Consider the following 13,030-nt stretch of genomic DNA (forward strand, 5'->3'; position numbering starts at 1 on the left):
CTAGGTTCTTTAGTTAGGAATGAATCACTTTCATTTGCTCTAGAAGGGATCTGTTTCAGCCACATGAGTCAGAATAAATACAAAGAATAAAAACAAATTTATAAATATTACCTCACTGTTTACTTTGAGGGCTGAGAAGAGTGGGGGCAATTCCAGACTGTGCTCACTGGGGAAAGACCTTGCCAGCAGCTGGAGTCCCCTCTGCTCAAGCATGTGGCTCCCGGATTTGCCACTGTGTTAAACGTTCCCAGGCTGCCAGCCGGCGAGGAGACCCCAGGCCCCTCTGCCAAGGGCCCAGCACACATAAGCCTTTTGACCAAAGGAAGCGGGGCCTCAGTAAACAACATGTAAATAAGAGAACTATTTCAGGTTTCACTTTACTGAAATATAACCTAGAGAGAGCAACTGGGCTTTCTCCCCAGAGGTATCCTCTGAATTCAATAGGCCACACCTTTGGGAAAGCACTTAGGACAAAAAAAAAAAAGCCTGACCTAGACTCAGGGGTGATGATCCTAATGATAGTAAATTACAATGGTAGCTTATAACTGTTGAGCACTTACTTATTTCATCATCTCGGGGGGTGTAGGGTACAGTTCCTCTTCCCACTTGTCGGATGAGATTTGGAGCTTTTCCCTTGCCCGTGAGCCTGGCTGCGGTGTGCATGGCGGGCTGGAAGCCCTGAGTTCATCTTTGGGCTCTTGTGCTCATTAGAGAGAATGGGACATCCTGAAAATACAAAGCAGAGAGAAAAAGGAATCAGGCCCATCGTCCCCTGGGAACCGTGGAGAGAGCACAGAGAAATGCTTTTGCCCGCTTTCTCTGTCCCCTGGTGCCAGAAACTCAACCCTCATCACTCTGGGTTAAGCCAGTCGTTCTCAGCCTCACCCAGGGAACTTTCGAAAGCATCCAGACTCTGATTTAATTGATCTGAGAACCAATGCATCAACCCCTTGGTGCCCACAGACACTGAAGCTGTTATTTCGAGCACTGGCATCCCCTCCCGTCCCTAGGGGCCCTGGCAGGGAGAACTCCAAGCCGCCTGTCCTCCTGTGTGTGACCAGGCTGGCTGCCAACCACACAGCGGGCGGAAGCAGGTCTAGCTGGGCTTCTGTATTACTCATCCCCTTGAAGGCCACTGCACCTTCAAGGCCCTGCCACTGCCCACTGAGCGTCATGTGTCCATTAGAGGTTTTTTTTTTTTTGGCTATGTTGGGTCTTCATTTTTGTGCGCGTGTGGGCTTTCTCTAGTTGCAGCCAGCGGGGGCTACTCTTTGTTGTGGTGTGCGCACTTCTCGTTGCAGTGGCTTCTCTTGTTGCGGAGCGTGGGCTCTAGGCTCGTGGGCTTCAGTAGTTGTGGCGCGTGGGCTCAGTAGTTGTGGCTCGCGTGCCCTAGAGCTCAGGCTCAGTAGTTGTGGTGCACGGGTTTAGTTGCTCCGCGGCATGTGGGATCTTCCTGTACCAGGGATTGAACCCGTATTCCCTGCCTTGGCAGGTGGATTCTTAACCACTGCACCACCAGGGAAGTCCCCATTCGAGGGTTTAAACTGTTGGATACAGCCATCCACCCCATTTGCTTCCTTCAGAGACCCTAAGTTGGGATCAGAGGTTCTTTTGGGTAGGGAGAGAGGACAGAGGACAGAGGATGACTATGTCACAGTTTGTGTCCTGGCCTTGGCCCAGCTGCTTTTTGTATCTGGTCCCATTGAGTCCTGGGACTGTTCTGGGACAGAGGGGTTATAAGTATTCTGACTCCACAGAAGATGCAAATGAAGCTCAGAGGGTTAAGAAATCTGTCCTTGCGCGTACACCTAGGATTAGAAAGGCTGGCTCTGGAAACTTCCCCACACTTGCTCTCGCTTCTACTCTATGATCACGATTCCTATTTTTGGATCTCATGATCCTGCAGAATTAACTTTATGCATGGAATCTTTGTGAGATTCCAGCGGAAGAAAGAGTGCTGTCCTGGAAGCATGAGGCTGTTTCCGTACATCAGTCATAGGAATAAATGATGTAACCGGCTTGCTTTTTGGTCCTGGCCTTGGCAGACAGGAAACTCACAGGAAACTCGTGAGATTTAAAGCTCGTCACGACCCTTTTTCATGAACATTTTGTCCTCCTTTGCTCCATCCTGCCCTCCATGTTCTATTTTTATTTCCACGGCACTCTGGTTTATGTACCGGCCCAAAGGAGTGGGTGTTGTATCCGCTCAGCTATCAGGGGTAAGCTTCCAGGCATTAAGGGCAGAAAAGCCACAGTTTCTCCCTCTTCAGGGTTTGCTGGTGGGAAAAGAGGCAAGCAAAGGCCTGCCCTGCGCCTTCCAACTAAGATCGGGCACCGGCAACCTAAGAGTCAAAATGAAGATGTGTCCTGTTTATGCCTCTTATTTACTGTCTGCGTCTGAACACCCACGGAGGGCTGAAACGGGAGTTTCACAGGAAACTGAAGCTTGTCATCTGATTGTTACTGCAGGCCTGACGTTGGCCTCTGTGGCTGGGTGGGGCCCTCGTGTGTGACTAGGTGGGAGGGGGCGCTGCAGCAGAAATGCGTTGAGAAGCTCCGTCTCAGGCTGGCACCCGCTGGGTTGTTCCCTCCTCGGGCGGGCATGTGCCCCAATCCCACACGTTTGCATGGACCATGGTGCCAGCTGTAGGCCCCTGTCTGTGACTGCAGACTCACCTTAGGTTGAGAACATAATGAAGGCTTTTCTATCCCCTGTTGGTGGAGGCCAGGGAGGTCAGCCACAAATGGGTGGGTGGCTTTGGTATTCCTGCCACATAGGTCTTGATGGAGAGGCAAAGATCTGTGCAGAAAGGGAAAGAAAAAAGGAAGAGGACACTGAAGTTAGGTCAGGCCAGGACCATCACCTTCACTTCCATTTGTCTGATGACGAAACAGGCTCAGCCGGGCCTTGGATGGGGGAAAGTGCTGCTTATTCTGGGGACGCAGGCAGTTGGGGTGCAGGTGGCACCTTTAGAAGCTGATGCAGCCAGGAACACCTCCTATTGTGGTGGGCTGTCTGGGGTCCCCTTCACCAGCAGGCCCGGCCTGCCTGACGTGAGGGGAGCTGCGGCCGCAGAGGAGTCACATCTGCCCTTGTGTCTCATACACAGATGTCATCATGAGGATGGCGTGGACGTGGCCCTTTGCGGTACACGGGTGGGACCCCAACTGAGGCAGTTGGTGGAGGGATGGTGCGTCAAGGGGCCATCTCCCTGGGCCAGAGAGGGGAGGGCAGGGGGGAAGAGGGGCTCAGAGTGGCACTGGGACCCCTTCTGCCTGGGGTCTTTGCTTCTGCCCTGGATCTTCTCACGAGTCAGCCTTCACTGCCAGTGACTCTCACTGGCAAAGCTGTCACTGTGCACGAGGGACGGTGTCACCCTGTGCCTGTGGAGAGCAGTGCATTACGTGAGCAGAGACGTGGGAGTCTGTGAGTCCTGCCGGTAGGGCTGCACTTGGGGAGGAGCCTCGCTTCTGGGATCCCAGTTTGGGCCAGAAGGGCCTCTCCCTGAGGCGATTGGGTTGGGGGCACATGGTGCCTGAGGACCCCAGGTGGGGAGAAACGAAATGTGTGTCCTCCGGGGTCCCCACAGGGGCTGTAAATCCTGCTCACAGCCATTGGTTCCGGCAGGGGACCCCGCCTCCCTGAGCTTCCGGTTCCCTGCTTGCTACCCCTAGGGTTGGGGGTGAGGACACACACAGTGAAGGTGTCAAGGGCATGTCCTAGACAATCAGTGGCAAAATCCAGGAGCGAGCGGGCCCTGCATCTGCTGCTCAGCTGCTTTCTGGCGACTCACCCTCATCGGAAGACTCCATTCTAGTCCCTGTTTGAGCAAGCTTGCTTACTGACTTTTTTCTTAAGAAACAGTTTACTGTGCAACTGATACATACATGATCACTGTTGAAAGATTCTGCCAAATGCAAATAGCCCCCCCAGCCCACAATTATACAGTCCTTGATAATCACACCATCCAGAAATGCTCACAGTTAGCATTTCCTGTATATCCTTCAGCTTCTTTTTCTCTTCATATGTAGATGTCTTCTATACTTTTACACATATTTTACAAAAAAAAACCAAAACCCTGGGTAACACATTATATATCCTCTTTCATTGTCAGTCAACAATATATTGGTTGTTGCCAGAGGAGGAGCGGAGGCCCAAAATGGGTGAAGAGGGTCAAAGGGCAGAACTTCCAGTTACAAGATAAATAAGTACAGGGGGTGTCATGTGCGGCGTGGTGACTGGAGGTAACAATACTGTATTTCGCATAGTTGTAAGTTGCTAAGAGGGTAGACCTTACAAGTTCCCACGTCACAAGAAAAAATTTGTAACTATGTGTGGTGATGGATGTTAACTAGACTTACTGTGGTGATCATTTCACAGTACGTACAAATATCAAATCATTATGATACATACCTGAAACTAATATAATGTTCTATGTCAATTATATCTCAATTTAAAAATATGTTAACACCTCTCCATATCGTGGATATCCACATACATCTTTTTAGTTACTATTAAAGCGAAAAAAAAACTCAACACAAGTCAAAATATTTAAATGAATAAATTCATAGACACAGAAGGTAGAACGGTGGTTGCCAGGGGCTGGAGGAACGGGGAGGGGGAGTTGATGTTTAATGAGGGCAGAGTTTCAGTTTGGGAAGATGAAGAAGTTCTGGAGATGGATGGTGGTGGTGGTTGGACAGCGGTGTGAACGCACGCAATGCCACTGAACTGTAGACTTTAAAATGATTAAGATGATAAATTTCACGTTAAACGTATTTTACCGCGATTTAAAGAAAATACAGTAAAACAACAAAAAAGTGTAAATGATGCGGAGTTGTGTTAAATGAAAACGGAAAGACTCCCGAACTGCGCTCCTTACACCCACTCTGGGCTGTTTAAGAGGTGACCCGGTATTTTAAAAGTATGATAACAACACCACCAATGAAGTTCCCATGTTTTGAGCTAATTGGTTAACATGTGCTATCTCCCTGAGTCTCATGGAAGTTATCCAAAGCAAACACAGCTGGGAGGTGAGGGAGCTGGTGTCAGGTCAGAGCCTGCACTCTGAACAGCTAAGCGCTGCTAATTCTTTTAGAAGATAGTTCCATTTAAAAGAACAGTATGTCAGTAAAGGAAACAAGGAAAAAGTCACCCACTACCCCCCATTCGGCCTTCTGGTTACTTTTGTGCATTCCCTCTGGCCTTTCCTCACTTGCTCGTACCCTTTGTCCTGCTGTTCCTCAGTCGGGGCCTATCTGCAGAGGGGAGTAGGGATGCCGAGGACAGTGGCCATGTGAGTGGTTCTGCCGGACCGGATGCCAGGGAAACCAGCCCCAGGTTTGAATCCCATCAGCTCTTTGACTTGGGACAATCCATTTTACCCGTCTGAGCCTCAATATGCTCAAAAATAAAATGCAGAGAATTCTGTTAGCCATCAGAAGTTGTCAGGAAAATCAAATAAATCTGTGTCGTGCTGTGCACACTGTAGCGCCATTCACTGAAGCGTTGCTAATATTGTTCTAGTCCCGAAGCCTGGATTTGAGAAGTTTGGTCCCGTGCTTGGTTCTGTGGTGACGATCGGTTTTGTTGAGAAAGAGAGACACTCTTTACCTGTTGGAATAAATGCTCCTGGAGACTCAAAGCCTGGAAGTGTGTGTTTTGTCTCAGCCCCACCTGGTGCCCATGTGACAGTGAGCAAGTGGGCTGGCCTTCCCCGCACTTCAGTGCCCTCTGTTTTCTCGGTTCTCAAACATGGGTCCACCTCTCACCACCAGAGAGGGTGAAGGGCCTTGAATGCAGGGCTGTAGAATTTGGATTTGGTCTGGGAGGCAGTGGGGAGATAGGAGGATTCATGTGAAGAGTGTGTGCCTTATCCTGCCAGTGGGGAGTCGTAAAGGCTTTAAGCAGGGAGGTGGTGAGGCCAGGTCTGTATTTTAGCAAGATGCAGCCTGGGGAGGGCTCTGGAGGCCACTCGAGCTGGAGGCCGGGACTATCCTGGAGAGAGGATGGCAGTGGTGGGGGGAAGGGAGAGGAAGCAGGTTCACTCGTAGCAGGCTCTGTGGAAGCTGGTGGAGACACACCCTCTGGCACCTTTGGGGTTTCCCAGTTCAATGCAAAGAAGTGATTACTCTTGAAAAACAGGTGACCTCCACCAGGCTCTTTCAGCCGGTCCTGCCTGACCAGGCTTTGTGATCTCAGACAAGCCACTTAACCTGCTCAGGCCTCAGGGTCCTCATCTCCACCAGGCTGCAGTGAAGGACCTTGTGAGGATTGCTTGCGTGCAGAGCTGTGCCTGGCCGTGCATTGTGCATTGTCGGCTGGCAGTTGACGTGGCTGCTATTTTCAGGCTTCCCATCTCTAAAACAGGGAAGGATGCACATGTCTCCACTGCTCTTAGAGGGGAAGCTGGAGGACCGCCAGTACTTTTATATTTAGGGGCTCGACTTAGGGACTCAGCTGGGTGGAGATCTTTGACTTCCCCATGTGTTCAGGGAACCGTGTGGTCTGCAGAGGCCTTTCATGTCTGTACTCTCATTCCCCCCCTCCCAACAGCCCTGTGAGGGAGGCAAGCAGATGTTATCATGTTATCATGATGATCATCTCTCTGTTTCATAGGTGAGGAGAAGGAAAGTGACTTGTCTAAGGTCACACAGCAGGTAGGACTGGAAGTCAGGTGTGTCTGACAGAGTGTCTCAGCTGGACCATTGTCGGGTCCAAGAGCTACACCTTACACATGGGGAGGCCGAGGCCCAGAAGGGAAAACAACTCTCGGGGGGAACATCGTGAACTTGAGGCCCAGCCAAGACTCTGGTCAAGGTCTCTGATTTCTGGACCCAGCCTGGTGATGGCGAGCCCCCTTCATTGAATGATAATAGCTTGCTTTCTTCCCACCTCATTTCAGGGAAATCAGTTCCTGAAATCAAGTCTTCCATCCCAGACTTCTTGGATACAGTGAAGCCAGGAAAGCCTTTGGCAGCTTCTGTAAGAAACGCTGAGGATGAACAAGAAACGGAGCAGCCCATGAGGCCAGCCACCTTTCCAGGCCCAGGTAATTTTAATTTAACTTAATTTTTTAATTTAAAGAAGATTTATATAAGGAAATGTTTTATCTATAAAGATATTTAGTTCAGCATATAATAGAAAAAATTGGAAACAACAAATGTGGATGGCAAAATTAACCACAGATGGTGGTGACAATAAAATCCTGCTGGCAATGATGTAGGTCTGTATACATACATGGAAATATGCTCACGATATACTGAGTTTAAAAAGTTAAAATGTCAGACGACAAAAGGATATATACCGTCTATTACCTCTTTTTTTTTTTTGGTTGCTCTGCACGGCATGTGGGATCTTGGTTACCCGACCAGGGATTGAGCCCGTGCCCCCTGCTGTGGAAACGCGGATTCCTAACCACTGGACCACAAGGGAATTCCCAGCGAGGTGTATTTTAATTGTTATTATTAATTATTTTTTTTTTATAGCTGTGCTGCGCAGCTGGTGGGAATCTTAGTTCCCCAACCAGGGGTTGAACCCGTGACCCCTGCAGTGGAAGCACGGAGTCTTAACCACTGGTCCGCCAGGGAAGTTGCCCATTTTTGTAAAAAGAAAAAAAGAAACTCAGTAACTGGGGACTTCCTATGTGTCAGACACTGTTCTAAGCCCTTCAAGAAGTTGAGCTATTTAACCCTCAACTAACTGTATGAGTTTGGTATTGTTTTTCTCCCCATTTCACAGATGAGGAAAATGAAGCACAGAGAGGTTAAACAGCCTGCCAAGGTCATATGCTACGGAGCCCAGGTATTTTACCTGTGGTTCCCCAAGCCCCCAGCACAGGCATCTGAGCCATGTGATTTGAACGCTTATATCCTCAACCGCTGCACACACCCCTACCCCAAAGCCTCTCAGCGCACTTCAGCTTTGTCTCCAGCCCCTTGTGCCCAGGGAAGGGCTGGGGGACAGTTTGCCAAATGATGGAAGGACTCAGCCTGCGGGTAACTTCCCGAGGGGTACCCGCTCCTCATGCCGTCCTCCCCACCTCTCCCCTGGAGCCCCGCCCACCTTCTTCTCTCCTGCAGCCTCATGAGTGGAAATCCGGATACCCCAAATCCATGAAACCTCCCAAATCCGTTGACGTGGCTCCCAAAGCCAGGGTCAGCGTCGGCTGAGAGACGCGTGCATGGGCTTTTGCATCAGGCAGACCCATATTTGCATTCCAACTCTGCCCTTTCCAGCAGGAGAATGACTTAGCCTCTCTGTACCTCATTTTCTTCATCTGTAAAATGCGCATAATAATAGAATAATAATTCCTAACCTCCTACATCATCGTGTGTGCTTAGGAATCATACACCTTGGTGTTGCCACCATGTAGGTGCTCATTAAACGTTAGCCTATATTAGGAACATTCCAGGCACCCCAGATAGCTTGAGTCTGGAAAGTTAATCCTAGACCAAGGAGTCTAAATTATTTCCTGTAGCTAAAGAGTTAAAAAAAAAAAAAAAAGCAGAACTTTGATCAGCAATTAAAGATAAGGGGAAGTGGTCCTAAAGCTAATATGATACTGATCGATGGCCAACGGGAAAGATAATAATAAAATAGAGAAATTCTAGGGGAGTGCTGGTGAAGCTGGACGAGGTTACTGGTATCGCAGCTCCTTCAGAGGTTCCTTATCTAGACTGCCATGAAAACAAGCATCATTGTGTCTCTGCCAGCCTTTGCACCCTCCGCTTTCTTGAATGGCACTTGGGAGGACATGTGCCCAGACAGGTCAGGACGATAAATAGAATCTGTAGAGAGACAGGAAGTTGATTGTCTATCTTTGCCTAAACTAAAAATAAGGGTATCATCATTAATTTCATCAGATAACCCAAAGCCAGTCTTTTCTTGGGAAAATCCAAGGTTCCATTGGGCTCAGAGTTCCAGCTGATTATCTCGTAGGAGTGGAGAACATGGAGGCATGGAGGCTGGGGAGGAGGGCACACACAGGGAGGAATGGTGCCGGCTGTCACTGAATCAGCCTGACCACCCAGGGAGGGGGCTCTTGATAGCTGGGGAAGGAGACATAGCCTGCCAGAGCTCCATGGCTGAACAAGCGTTAGGACTGGGATTCAGCTCAGGTGAGTTGTTCCAGAGCCCACATCGTAACCTCTGTAGTGGGGAGAGACATGGAGAAGGAAAATACACGAGCAGATGAGCCATGGACAGGTTCTAAGCATCTTAAACAGATGCTCAAAGCTAGATTTCAGATAAAAGGGCTCTGAGTGGCTGAAATAACTGTTGCAAAGCCTTACCTATGGGAGAGGCCATCGTCTGTCCATCAGAATTGATTTAATCTACACATACTTTTACCAGCCTTGGTACCCCACATATACCAGAGACTGATCTTTGTGCTTTATACCATGTCTTTTAATCTGGACAAGAACTCTACAAAGAATGGACTATCTCTGTGTTTTGGTTTTTTGGGTTTTTTTCTACATCTGAGAAAGCTAAAGAAAGGAAGCACAACCCACCCAAGGTCAAATGTTTAGTAATGACAGAGCGAGGACTTGAGCTCAGTTCTGTCTGCTGCCAAGAAGGAGATGGGGAAGCTGTAGAGGCCGACCCACTGCCAGCCACAGGGCAGGATCCGGAAAACCCCGAAGGAGATGCAGAAACATTGCGTGTTCTTTGTTCTCGCCTGCAGTGACGCAGCTCAGCAGGACAAGACTTGGTGCATTCTGCTTGAGAAAGCAAACGTTCTAGAAAGATTTCTGTGGGAAATGGCACCGTGAAGGGTTAACCCTTAGTGTTTTGGAAATGACATTTGTGTAGACCACTGTCTTCCCTGGCCCAGGCCTTCCATGAGTGGAAGCAAGGGCTAGTTCTTATCTGATTTCTCAGCCTTGCGGTATTGGTTCCAATTCCACTCCCTCTCCCCGCTCCCCCTCCGCAAACCACAGGAATAAATAGACTCAGCCACCCCTAGTAGCCCTCCTGTGTCACAAGAGCAGACCTCAGCGATCCCCCCACACTGAGAGGCCTGGTGCAGCCCCCAGAGCAAACCCCAGGCATCAATCAGACCAGAGAATCATGGCTGTGTGAGGCTAGCGCTGACCTTGGCCTTGCTGGGCAGTGGGAGAGGATGAGGGACCGTGTGTGCAGCCTGCTCTGAGGTCAGCCCTGGGGCGGGGAGAGCAGATAGAGCAGAACTCCAGGAAAGAGGCAGGAGGGAAGTCAAGTTGGCCTGGAACAGCGGTTCCCAGAGTGTAGAGTGTCTGTCCCCAGTGGTACATGGAACACGGGTGTTAGGCAGAGAATATATCACATGCATAAAAACTAGGGATTTCAAGGCCGAATATGTAATACGTGAACTGGAGTGGATTGAAAGAAAACATCAAGTAACTCACTGTGAAACAGCACAGACACACGGCCTACACCTAGGAGATGGATGACTGTGACCACAGTTTGGGTGACTCAGGCCAAGGGTATTGAGCTGCGCCCAAGAGAAGGCAGGGCAAGGGTGGAGGCCTCCACCACTGGAGCAGCAGTGGCCAGGAGCCTTACTGCAAGGCAGTCTCCCCTCCGCACCCAGTCACCAGGGGTGGGGAGTCGGGGTGGGAGCAGCCTCGGGAAGCACGGCCTGGGTTGCATGCGGATGCGCGGATGGATTTAAGTGAACAGCTGGGCTCTGGTCGGTTACCAGAGGGCTGCCAGCTGGTCTGTAGCACGTTGCTGGTTTTAGTTATTTTGTTTTTTATTTTACCTTTGTATTTTTTTAATTGAAGTTTAGTTGATTTACAGTGTTGTGTTGGTTTCAGGTATACAGCAAAGTGATTCAGTTATACGTATAATATCTATCTATTCTTTTTCAGATTCTTTTCCCTACTTGTGTTAGTTTTAGGTATACAGCACTGGGACTCAGTTGTACATATATATATATAAATTTCCCCTACAGGTTATTACAAAATATTGAGTATAGTTCCCTGGGCTCTGCAGTAGATCCTTGTTGGTTATCTATTTTATATACAGTAGGGTGTATCTGTTAATCCCAAACTCCTAATTTCTTTCTCCCTCACCCTTTCCCCTTTGGTAACCATAAGTTTATTTTCTGTGTCTGTGGGTCTATTGCTGTTTGGTATGTAAGTTCATTTGTATCATTTTTTTTAGATTCTACATGTAAGTGATGTATGCTATTTGTCTGCCTGGCTTACTTCACTTAGTATGATAATCTCTAGGTCCATTCATGTTGCTGCAAGTGGCATTATTTCATTTTTTTTTTTTTTTATGGCTGAGTAATATTCTGTTGTATAAATATGCCACATCTTCTTTATCCATTTATTCTGGTTTTATCTTTTCCTTTTTTTGCCAAAGGTTTAATTCCCGTGGCTGAGCTATCGCTCTTACCCTGAAGCTCAGTTTATATATTTAAAAAAATTTTTTGGCTGCGTTGGGTCTTTGTTGCTGTGCACAGGCTTTCTCTAATTGCGCCAGCGGGGGCTACTCTTCGTTGCGGTGCACGGTCTTCTCATTGCAGTGGCTTCTCTTGTTGTGGAGCTCTGGGCTCTAGGCACGCGGGCTTCAGTAGTTGCGGCGTGTGGGCTCAGTAGTTGTGGCGCACGGGTTTAGTTGCTATGTGGCATATGGGATCTTCCCGGATCAGGGATCGAACCTATCAGGGATCGAACCCGTGTCCCCCTGCATTGACAGGCGGATTCTTAACCACTGCGCCACCAGGGAAGTCCAAAGGTCAGTTTAAGTTGTAGTGTACTGAGAGACAAAGAGCGTGTGTGTGAATGTGTGTGCGCACCTGTGTATTTTGGGGAGGGGTGTTTGTTGTTAGTACCCCATTCTGGGGGTTGCTGGTGCAGTGTGGGTGTACCAGCACGGCACCTTCTCAAGTGTAGTCCTTTCAAATATCGCCAATGCTGGAAAATGTGAAAAAAAGAAAACAAACAAACAAAAGACTCTAGAAGCAGCAGACAATGCAGGGAGAGGGGCTTAGGGTGGCCCCTCCTCTGAGAGGATGGAAGCCTCAGGCTTTCTATCAGGTGAGTTTTGTTTTATCAGCTGCCGTGGTTAATAGTTTTGGAAGGCTGATTCTAGTTTGACCATGGTGCTGTTTTCAGTATTTTGAAATACTGAAATTTTTGAACATATTTGAAATATATTTCAAATATTTGAAATTTTGAAATTTAACTCAGAATACATTTTCAGTATTCTGAGTTAATGTTTTTTATGGTCAAAGGTCCACATTAATCACTCCTTTCTTGATGAGGTAAGCCAGAAATACTTGAAACAGGTGGGTTTGGCCAGCAACCCTTGGGTCAAAGTCAGTTTCCCTTGGAAGGGCCGGCCCCCTGTTACTCAGAGGCCAGCCCTGCAGTAGGGCCACTTGGGTATTTCCAGTGGTGACATCTGAAGCTTCAGGCTTCTGGTCAAGGTCCACTTTCATGTGGCTCAGCTACGTGGCCTGTCTGGTTCCCGGCCTGCACCTGCCCTGACCTGCAGACCCCAGACCTGCCCCATTAGTCTTCAGATTAATCTTCATGTGAAGACAAGCCACCCTCTTTAACCTGACTCTTCCCTGACCCTTCCAGCCACACCTCGCTTGTGAATCTTCTATACTGACTAAGGGGTTAAGAGCACAGGCTCTGGAGCCACTGACTGGGCGCCCTTGGAAAGGTTGGGTCACCCCTCCGTGCCTCAGTTTCACCACCTGTGAAGAGTAGATGATACTGGCATCTCTCTCCTGGGGCTATTATGAGCGTGAAATGAGTTAGCTCAGGGAAGCATTGGGAATGCTGTCAGTGTGTGCTAACTAAGCGTGCCCGGAATGTTTACTGCGCGCCTGGGCTTTCCTGCTGCCACACCTCCTCGTGGGCCGGTTCCACGGCCTCGGTGCCCTCCCTACGTCATAGCTACTTGTTGCAAATGTTTTCCCCTTTTTGAAGCTCAGGTCAAGTGTTCCTTCCTCTGTGAGGCCCTCCTTGATCTCCCAACCCACTGAGGCAGGCTTCTCCTGCCTCTGCCCTGGGAGGCTGGTTATTG

General features: G+C 49.0%; 1 protein-coding gene across 2 annotated transcripts in view; it reads left to right on the top strand.

The window, feature by feature from the left end:
* IRAK2 (interleukin 1 receptor associated kinase 2) overlaps positions 1 to 13,030 on the top strand; it is a 58,325-nt gene that overhangs the window by 19,681 nt on the left and 25,614 nt on the right. Inside the window, exon 3 of one of the 2 annotated variants that reach the window (XM_007451545.1) lies at positions 6,906 to 7,052. The exons of the other annotated variant lie outside the window; for it this stretch is intronic. Coding sequence (XP_007451607.1) covers positions 6,906 to 7,052 — 147 coding nt within the window. The remainder of the gene's footprint in view (positions 1 to 6,905; positions 7,053 to 13,030) is intronic. 2 annotated transcript variants of the gene reach the window in all.

The sequence above is a fragment of the Lipotes vexillifer genome, unplaced genomic scaffold (genome assembly GCF_000442215.2).
Source record: "Lipotes vexillifer unplaced genomic scaffold, Lipotes_vexillifer_v1.1 scaffold261, whole genome shotgun sequence".
Classification (NCBI taxonomy): Eukaryota; Metazoa; Chordata; class Mammalia; order Artiodactyla; family Lipotidae; genus Lipotes; species Lipotes vexillifer.